Source organism: Micropterus dolomieu, linkage group LG01, assembly GCF_021292245.1.
Source record: "Micropterus dolomieu isolate WLL.071019.BEF.003 ecotype Adirondacks linkage group LG01, ASM2129224v1, whole genome shotgun sequence".
Taxonomy (NCBI): domain Eukaryota; kingdom Metazoa; phylum Chordata; class Actinopteri; order Centrarchiformes; family Centrarchidae; genus Micropterus; species Micropterus dolomieu.
The window spans coordinates 53,209,992-53,220,662 of NC_060150.1; the positions used below are offsets into that span (position 1 = coordinate 53,209,992).

General features: G+C 39.8%; 1 protein-coding gene across 1 annotated transcript in view; it reads right to left on the reverse strand.

The window, feature by feature from the left end:
* Window positions 1-6,468, reverse strand: part of capn9 (calpain 9) — a 16,695-nt gene extending 10,227 nt beyond the window's left edge. Inside the window, exons 1-6 of the mRNA XM_046049357.1 lie at window positions 6,250-6,468; window positions 5,293-5,362; window positions 5,081-5,199; window positions 4,260-4,393; window positions 367-535; window positions 160-243 (exon numbers count right to left, since the gene is read on the reverse strand). Of these exons, the coding sequence (XP_045905313.1) occupies window positions 160-243; window positions 367-535; window positions 4,260-4,393; window positions 5,081-5,199; window positions 5,293-5,362; window positions 6,250-6,459 (786 nt within the window). The 5' untranslated portion in view covers window positions 6,460-6,468. The remainder of the gene's footprint in view (window positions 1-159; window positions 244-366; window positions 536-4,259; window positions 4,394-5,080; window positions 5,200-5,292; window positions 5,363-6,249) is intronic.
* Window positions 6,469-10,671: the final 4,203 nt, after the last annotated feature.

The window sequence follows — 10,671 nt, forward strand, 5'->3', positions numbered from 1 at the left end:
GTGACTGAAAGTTTTCTTCATGCCAGAAATAACTGAAATTAACTTCATAAATCTGTATTTGAGGTTAGCAGTAAAACTATAAAAAGGATTGCAGTACCCATACTGATTCTACACGGAATTACACAAAACCAGATGTGGGCTCTCTGTTCTGAGTCTTACCTCGTCCAGGCCTGTGATGGAGTATGCATGTCCCTTAACCAGGCCGGTGGTCGTCTTAGCCTCAGACTCAGCAGAGCTTGTGATCTGGAGAAGACCAAAATGCACAGGTTTAAAACAAAAGATCTTGGCTAAGAACTTTCTAAACTTCTGATATGAGGAGCGGAAGTAACAACAATGAAATGCATTAATAAGAACATTTTCTATTACATCAATAGAGCATCCCAACATAGAGCCTCTGTCCAGGGCCTTCTTCATGATGTTGAACAGGTTTTCTGGAGCGCTCTTGGTTTCATAACATTCCCCCACACCGCCGGTAAAATCCTCCATGGCCTCCATTGTGCTGCCGCCCTTCAGGGACTCGTAGCTGCCATACATTCTAAAATAAACACGAAAACATGTCACAGTGGTTAACATGGGTTTAAAACATGAATCTAAAGTGATAAAGTGGAAAGTTAGACTTAAAGATGTACTTGCATTAGAACAATTGATAGATTTGTAAAGCTGTCACATTTTAAAAACTTTAAGATGGTGGTCTTCTCCTGGATATTCATGATAAAACGTGATCCTTTTGGTGACCTGCTGAACTTTTCTAGCACCACCTTCAGGCCAAAATGTCAGCTTCTACACACTAAGAGTCTACGGCCATGCTTTAAGCTATGTGAGGCAACAGGTATTTGAGCTAAATGCTAATGTTAGCATGCTATGATAATGCTAACATGTTGATGTTTAGCAGGTATAATATTTACCAAGTTCACCATTCTACTTTAATGTGTTAGTATGCTAACATTAGCTCAGTACAGCAGAGGCTGATGGGAATGTTATTAATTTTGCAGGTTTTTGATCATAACCTGAAGTAACTAAAGTAATTTTAGTTGATGGAGCAAAATGGAAAATTAAGTGATGATCTACGGGCTCCTGATTGGTGAACAACCTGCAGTGTCTGAGAGCAATGTGCTCATGTTTGTTTCTCTGTCTGCAGAATCTGGACCTGATGTGGCCCATTCTGCGTCCAGACCTGCCAAACTGCTGCGTTTATATAATGTATTTATTTCTTTGTTCCTCTCTCTGTGCTGGAGTTCTTTTTAGAACTTGGTGGCTTGATACAGATTATTATTAAATTTTTAAAATTGTATTAATATAATGTGTTGTTACTTTAATATATTCCCCACAAATCTGATGTTAATATATAGATGTTACTCATGGATAGGGACTGGGGGTGGATCTAGACTCTCAGCACAGTGGGGGCGGAGCTTCATCATGGGGCCCACCTGCTACAAAGTCATTTAAACCAAGTTTACATGACCCCGGACTCACTCCAAAAGTCCACTGAGTCCGTCTGCTTCTCTGCTGCCAGACCTGATCGCAGCCATTCTACTAAATGTTTGTGCTCACACCAGAAGCTCTGCAGTGTATTATGCAGTGCAGTGTAGTATTGTTTATCAACAATAAACACAGTTAAATTCGACAAAAAAGAAACAATTTAACTACGTAGCTTACTTAATCATAGTAGAAGCACAAAAGCAAGCACTAATCACCAAACCAACTTATTCTGAAATGCTCCCTGTGTTAATTGCTAGATACACCCGTCAAGACGATGTACGAAAGCAAGCCACAGAGAGATTTGAAGAATGTAGTAGAAGCACAAAAAGAACACACGGTATTAAAAACAAGTCATTAATCTGGGGCAGGCCACTTGGTAATTGTCTTTCTTGTGGTGCTTTACCATTGAAACCATGAGTGAAGAGACTGTTTCATTTGATAAGAGCTGCTGAATTGTACATGTATGCAGCGTTGTTGCTCGTCCGCATCAACAAAGCTAAACTGTAAAGCCCACGTGCGGGGCCCCCTACCAGTCGGGGCCCTGGGGTGGCCGCACTCACGCTATCTCCGCTTATGATAAGGATGTTAGGCTTCTATATGAATGAGTCCTTTTGAGTTACAGTGGATAGAAAAAGTTTACACACCTCTGTTAAAATGCCAGGTTCTTATTTTAAAATGATTCTGATTAATCACAAATAAAGTTCAGCTGTTCTAGTAGGATTTTCTTGATATTTTCTTAGTTGCATCTCCGAGCAAAAGCCATGGTCCGCAGAGAGCTTTCAAAGCATCAGATAGATCTCATTGTTAAAAGACATAAGTCAGGAGACGGGTACAAAAGAAATTCCAAAGCATTAGATATACCATGGAACACAGTGAAGACCGTCGTCATCAAGTGGAGAAAATATGGCACAACTGTGACTTTACCAAGAACTGGACGTCCCTCCAAAATTGATGAAAAGGCGAAAAGAAAAGTGGTCAGGGAGGCTTCCAAGAGGCCTACAGCACCATTAAAGGAACTGCAGGAATTTCTGGCAGGTACTGGCTGTGTGGCACATGTGACAACTATCTCCCTTATTCTTCATATGAATGGGCTATGGGGTAGGGTGGCAAGACGGAAGCCTTTATTTACAAAGAAAAACATCCAAGCACGGCTGAAGTTTGCAAAAACAAACATCAAGTCCCCCAAAAGCATGTGGGAAAATGTGTTATGGTCCGATGAAACCAAGGTAGAACCTTTTGGACATAATTCCAAAAGGTATGTTTGGTGCAAAAACAACACTGCACATCACCCGAGGAACAGCATACCCACAGTGAAGCATGGTAGTGGCAGCATCATGCTTTGGGGCTGTTTTTCTTCAGCTTCATCAGGGTGGAGGGAATTATGAACAGTTCCAAATACCAGGCGTCAGTTAGAAAGCTGAAGATGAAGAGGAAGTTCACCTTTCAGCACGACAACGACACATAGCACACATCCAAATCCACAAAAGCATGGCTTCACCAGAAGAAAATTAATGTTTTGGAACGGCCCAGCCAGAGCCCAGACCTGAATCCAATTGAACATCTGTGGGATCTGAAGAGGTCTGTGCACAGGTGATGTCCTCGTAATCTGACAGATTTGGAGCGCTTTTGCAACGTCAAGATGTGCCATGCTAATAGACTCCTACCCAAAAAGACTGACTGCTGTAATAAAATCAAAAGGTGCTTAAACAAAGTATTAGTCTAAGGGTGTGCACACTTATGCAACCAGGATATTTGAGGGTTTTTATTTTTCATTTTTCCTCCTCCAAGATTTCGATTTGTTTTTCAATTGAATTGTTCACGTTAAAGGTGGAAAAAGTTCTGACATGATTTATCTTTATCTCATTATTTTAAATCATAAGAACCTGGCATTTTAACAGGGGTGTGTAGACTTTTTCTATCCACTGTATAATGATTGTAATTACATATGCATAGCCTACATATGGCTGGTCTGGTTGTATACTCAGGAAAGATTGTGAAAATGGACGGATTTAACTGGAGTAGTGGCGAATGAATATTAACAACATATTTCTGTGGTTTTTACATGGTTTGAATTTGGTTGTGGCTCCATGGGGCTTTATAGAAAAATGATAGAGAAAGATCAAGAGGTTAATTTGTGCATTATACTCAAATAAAGCAAACCAGGCAGCCTACTGTGTTTGTGAACTGCACTGTTTTTTTTACATCGCCCACTAGAGGGCTGCAGCACAACACAATATCCAGTTCAAATGAATCAAATGACAAAAGATTAGTTTATTTTAATGAACGAGTTATGAAGATTTGAGTCAGTAAAAAGATTCGAACTCGCTATTACTACAAAATCCATGGACATTCACAGAGACCATGAATGTCTGTACAAAATCTTATCTTAATCATTCTAACCACCAAAGTGGTGGACTAATAGACCAACCAACAGACGTCGTCCATCGATGCCAGGAAATGTTCTGAGAACATTTATGCTCCTTAGAGGATGAACCTTTTCAATTTGCATATAACAGCAACAAGCACAGAGAATGATCCCTATTTTGAGGTCCACTGTCATAAAAGTACTAAGAACTTTCAAAACTTTATAGGCCCAATTGTTGGTTTAAACAGTAGCCTACAGCTAGCAGAGCTTTATATTTTTAGCAAAGTATAAGGAGATATGACAAAATTACAGAGGTAAACTGTGACAGGACTGTAATTTTAGAGGAAGGAGTCGATATAAAGTGTTTTATGTTTATCATTTGTGGCTCAGGAGGTATAAAATTAAGTGTTGTTACTTGGCGTAGGCTTTCTCCAGCAGGGCGCTCCAGAACTCGTCGTTGGAGGCGGAGTGAAGCATGATGAGTTTATTTCTCACCGACGGCAGTCTGTCGTCAACCACAACATCCAGCCATTTGTTGTGCTGCCAGAACTAAAAGAGCAACAGAGAGGATTGTCACAAAACACTTTCCATCCTCTGCCTATATCTCCTTTTTTAATATCTTTATAATACAGAAGCTGTAAAGAGACAAAAGGTGAAAATATGTTGTTGTACATATATGTTGTTGTTTTGTGAATTTATTGAGTTAAATGTGATATGCAGAGACACCTGTCTGTCAAGCAAACATGCTCCCAAAAAACTGTTTCTATAACAAAGCATTAAGTTGCTATTAGAGGAAGTGAAACTTACTGCTTCATCCCCCAGCTACAGTATCCTACAATATAAGTGTTGTTTAATCTATAGACTAAAACTCGGTTCAGTATTTATATTTTCAAGGGCTTGCCACATCTGTTTTTATAATGTTTGTTAAATACCAGATAAATACCAGAGTGGGTTAATTTAATTTGTGCACATCGTCCTGTGGTAGCCGACCACTCACAAAGGATAACTGGGTAGAGCTAATGGATGAAGGATTAATTATTTTTACCACTAAATATAAATGTACACTATATAGGCCTACCTTAGATGCTAAAAAGTTATTCCCTTACATTCTGCATTAGACTAAAATCTATGAAAAGGATCAGCACATGAGACTCAGTCTAAGGGACAAATGTCGACCAATAAACCATCTCTGCTCAGATGCCTCATCAGTCTGCAGCCAATCAGCCGGTGGTGTACCTGGAAGTGAAAGATGCCGGCATAATTGTGATCGAATTCTTGGTCGTGAGGGACAACTCGTGCCAGGGCTTCTTTTTTGAGAGTCAAGGATGCAATAGCTGCCAGGAGCCAACAGTCCCCTGTGGTGACAAAAAGGTGCATCATGGGTAAATGAGTGAAACATTTGCACAGTAAAGACCAAAATGACTCGTGCAGATAAGTTGAGTACCAACCGAGCTGTCCTTGACAAATGTCTGTCCTGTCTGCACCTCCAACGATGAACTTTGGGTTGGCGCAGAGCTCCTGCGGAAGGGTCGAGAAACAGGTTGGTTCGTTAAAAAAGACAAAGACAGTGCCTTTGATAGGTGTGTTCACATTCCAGGCATATCAATCAGCCTGGAATCGCAGTCACAGAAAACAGACAGCACATGCAGGCAGCTGAAGCATTTACTCTGAAGGAACGCCCAAGAGAGCAATGTGTAGTTATTGTAACGAACATGAGTGATGACTTGTCCCCAGTTTATTCTAGCCAGCGCAGTGCTGCTGAAGGTGTGTTAACAGGTAAAAGATGCGTGTCCTGTGACGTTAGAAACCATTCCATAAGCAAAACAAGAAGGATCATCGCAAAGCTTCCACTAATGTCTAAAGCCGATCTACTAAAACCAAATGAATTAAACCCCTGGGCACGGTTATGTAGCTGCAGCTCACAAACATTTTACTGCAGACAACACATGTATGGGTACACAGGCATGTGGGAACAAAGTCTGTGTTGTGAGCTGCACTTGACTCTATTTACACTGTTTTCCTGCAGAACTGGTTTTGCAGCTACAGCTGGATAAATACTTAAATTATCTTTTTAGTTTTAAAAGCAATAAGACCACTCAGTCACCTGACAGATTTGGTGCAGCAATTTATTGGTTTCCATTTACTCAGCCTTCAAGGAGTGTTTTAAGTTTTTGTAAATATGACCAGTTTTATCACCAGAAACAACTAGATTATTAAAGCTAGTAGTGACCTTTCATAAAACAGTCTGCATAACCTCTCTTCAGACACAAACACTTCATTCATTCAACAAAAAAACTGAATTTAAGAAGACCTAATGGCCTTTAGAATGACCTTTAGTTTAAGACAATTAGACACGCACCAAGCCCCCTAAAACCTCCAGTCTAAAATGTCATGAGCCTACATACCTTGGGCCTCTTCCATTTAATCTCAACAGGAACCTTCTGGCTGAAGAAGAGCGATGAGTCGGTGGCGGGGAAGTCTGGATCCTCAAACAGGACGCCCTTGCGCAGACATTCCTGCCTCAGCTCCTCAAACGACTTCCCACCCGATTGTGTGTTCTCGGCCTGGAAGGATCCGGAGGAGCCCTTACCGGACAAAGTGGACTGGAGAGGCATCTTTTCCAGGGAGGAACGTCAGTGAGTGGAGAAGCAGAAGTGTATGATAGAGCAAGTCGCCTGCTGTGTGTTTGATGCAGGGACAAGTCCATCAGGTCGGTAGAGTGGAAGGTACACACCCTCCAAACCGAAACTGGTTTGTCTTCCCGTGGTGGTGAACCTCGCCCCTGATGACTCTCTCTCTTTGGGATTGGCTTGCAGGAAACAGTAAGGATTCATTCATGATGCTTATTCTAGCATATATTTACCATATCTAGGAGTCACTGTTGCCCCACAGCAAGAAGCTTTCTGGGTTTGAACCTTGTTGTGGGGGTTTTGCATGTTTTCCAGATACTCCAGTTTCCTCCCGCAGTCCCCACCAATCTATGTATCATCCATGGCATGCCATACTTCTTGCACAAGGTCCACTGGGCAGTGGTGGAAGAAGTATTCAGATCTTGTACTTTAGTAAAAGTAGCAATACCTTAGCCTACTGTAGAAATACTACTAAAGTCCTGCATTAAACCTGCTGTAAACCAGTTTTTAAACTGAGTCAGGCCTGTTTACTGTAACTAAATTGTTGCTCTTAAACTTTTCCTGTATAATAAATGAAATGAAATGCATTCAAAATTTAATTTGAGTAAAAGTAGACAACTATTAGCAACAAATAATATACTTAAAGTACTCAATAGGTACTGGAGACCTGTCCAGGGTGTACCCCGCCTTGCGCCTGATCTCAGCTGGGATTGGCTCCAGCCCCCCTGCGACCCTGTACGCAGGATAAGCAGTTGACAATGGATGGATGGATGGATACTCAATAGGCAGCAGATTGTCAAGTGTTATATTACCTGAAGTATTTATATTCAAACAGCATGTTTGAATATAAATACTATATATAAAGTCTGTCTAAAATCTGTCTAAAAAAGAAATGTTATTATCTAAAAACCACAATATTTCCCTCTAAAGTTTATTGGAGTTGAAGGATAAAGTTGCATAAGATGGTAAGAAAGTACAAGTACCTCAAAACTGTACTTAAGTACAGTACTTAAGTAGATGTACTTAGTTGCTGTCCAGCACTGCAGCTGTGATCGGCTCCAGCCAACCAGTTACACTCACAAGCAGAAGCAGCTACAGCTAATGGAAGCTTGAATAAATAGGTTCCCTTCTGACTGTCATGATCAGGTCTCCCAGAGACCTGATCATGACAGTCTCTTGATACAGCGCAATAAAAAAAAATAATTGACCGTCATCAGACTGTTTGATTTGAATAACCTTTAGAGGCCATCAGTCTCATGACCCCCAGGTTAGAAGCCAGTTCTATAATAATGTAAACATCACATTTCTGCCAACCATTTTCCAATTATGCCAAGTCATTTGGCAAATTTTGCACCTTCAGTAGATATTTTAAACAGTGCAGAGACACAAAATGAGAGCCGGGGTGTGCCAACATCGTCTCTGCTGCACCCTGCCAGTCTTTCAGCCAGCTACAACATCTACATTCCTGCTGTACAGTCACTGGATTCCTTACATGGTTTAAAATGAGTATGTGTTTACACAGTTATGTGTTGAAATTATAGTTTGTGAGCATTTTTTTTGTACCTTATGCACAACATTTTTAAATGCCTTAGATCTAGATTTATTCTTAGTGAAGGAGGTGAGCAGCATCTTCAACCCAATTTTTGTCCACCTCCACCTGCACATTGTGCTCTGCGGCCTGAAGCAGTAGATGGCAGATGGACTTCATAAAAGTAGCAACACCACAGTGACAAAATACTCTGTTGTTACAAGTTAAAGTACAAAAGTATAAGCATCAAAATACAATTAAATAACCAAAAATAAAAGTATTTATTATTCAGAATAATGTATATTATGTATATATACAATATATATATATACAATATAATTACTGATAAATTCATGTGTGATGAAATAATGTCGACTTGTTGTTTAAACTGATTTATCAAATTAGTGATTGAACTTTATGTTCATGTTTGGAGGCTGAAGATTGTGGTGTGGTAGAATTGTATTGTATTATAATACCAGGGGTGACCATTTTAAAAGATTGGCCCACGAAGAATCTTTTAAAATAAAGTAGAATATTCAAGGAAGGTTCAAATCAAGCACAACTGGAATAGGTTGAAGATACTCAAACTTAGTTGCCCTTGATTTTAACCTTCCTTGTATAACTACGACCTACATGACTGGGAACCTTCATAGATAAAACTAGAATATTGACTGAGCTTTTTTGTATTGCATTGTATGTATAGAGTCATCTGGAACAACTAGGCCTACTTGACCTGCAATAATGGATTACCTGACGGTGAAAACATTTAGGCCACCTCAGCTGATAGCGGAACTGAAAAGACATAAGATAGTGAACCAATGCTGTAAATTTCAGAATTTGGCCTGTGGCTTCTTATTTTTTTTTCTGTATATGGCCCACAATCAAAAAAACTTTGGCAGCCCCTATACTTACTGGTGTCTCCATTATTTTGTCCACCCAATTTACATCAATGATGGTAGGCTAAATAGCAACGGGAACAGTGCCCTCTGCAGGGCCCTCTGTGAACACCTGCAGGTGGGGGTATGCCTGTTTGATCCCTGCATGGGGCACAACTTGTGGATGTTTGTTTTTTTTGTTTGAGGTATCTCCATCAGTAGCATCTCCCTCTCCCTCTCCATGCTTCCCAGGGGTGAGGGACTAAGACGCAAGGAAAATATGCAAGTGATGGAAACGTGGATGCAGTTAATAGACTTGAGATGGAGCCTATATGATGCGAGGCTAGGTAGCAATCAAGGATGTAGAAAATCAAAGAGTTTTCAGCTGCTTCAGGCAAAAGTAACTATAAATAGTAATGTAGCCTACAGCTTAGCTCTTTCAACATTAAGGAAAAGGAAGGGTTAAACAAGAGACATCATCATACTATGTGGACTGGGTCTGTAAAGAAACATGAAGTGTAGCATTAAGAAAAAAAGAGATGTACAGTCTGTTCCTGCATACTAATGACGTGAAGAGGAAGAAAGTCAGGGCGGCCTTTAACACTTCAGTGTCTGTTTTAACACAAGTGTACCAAGCACAGAGACAGACTGTCTTCAAAGACAGCATCCTCCCTTTTTCATTACAAATGTTCATTGGGACTAACTGACATACAGGACTTCTCATGTATCTGATCTACCTGCTGATTTAACAGACGTGAGGAGCAGCTATGAGTTTAACAGCAGCAGCGAGTGGATTTGTTGTCCTCCTTCTCTCTGTACAAGGTACTGGACATCTTTATATTGTGTTAGCACACTTCAGAATATAAGAGGGTGGGTTTCTTAGTAAATAATAAGATTAGATGTGTGATGCAATGTGGTGGGATCTAGTTTGTTTCAGACAAAGGGCAGTATAAAATAGAATCTTAAAACTTTGAATCATGCAAAGCTACCGTATGAATCACAGAACCACAACATATGGCTGAAAATGAAGTGTAATAGGTGTCCTTTAAATTGAAGTCTTTACAAGATGTCCAACAGCATGCTATTTTTTTTTAAACCACCAGCATCTTCAAACCAAGTACTCTAAATAATTTGTAGATAAAATCCATCAGTCTGTGGATCTTCCAACATCCTTCCGTCCACCAAACTCAACTTTATCCAGCGTTGATATGTATAAGAGTAAATTTCGAGACTCTCCAATAGCATTATTTGTACAGGAATCAGAATCTTATCTTTCATGTTACAGGAAATCACTTACTGTAGGAGTTGAAAGGTGGAAACTTGAAATCGAACTAATGAATATTTTTGTATTAACAATGGGTCAAATAACTGTATAATACTAAAGATGTTGCTTGTAGTAAATGAAGACTATTTTGGTTATGGGTTCAATACACACACCATTCACACTCTGTAGTAACAGACCACAGACAGGAAAGCAACTGAGCAAAGCAGACTTTTTTTTCATGAAACATACCATTCTAATATTTATCTAATAATCTTCTGCTTTTTTATCCTGTTCATTAAATGTTATGTTAAAGTGTTTCAATAGATTGCTGTTCCTTCACTGCACCCTTTGTATGATGTCCTGCCTCAGCACACTTAAGCAAGTGCAGAGATCATGAGAACATCTTTGACTCATCCTTTGTGTTACATATTGTATATATTTCCAGGTGACAATGAATGATTTGTAGACTTCACCATAGCTCTGTTCACTTTGGCATAAATCAGAGTACTTATTTCTAATTAAGAAAATAT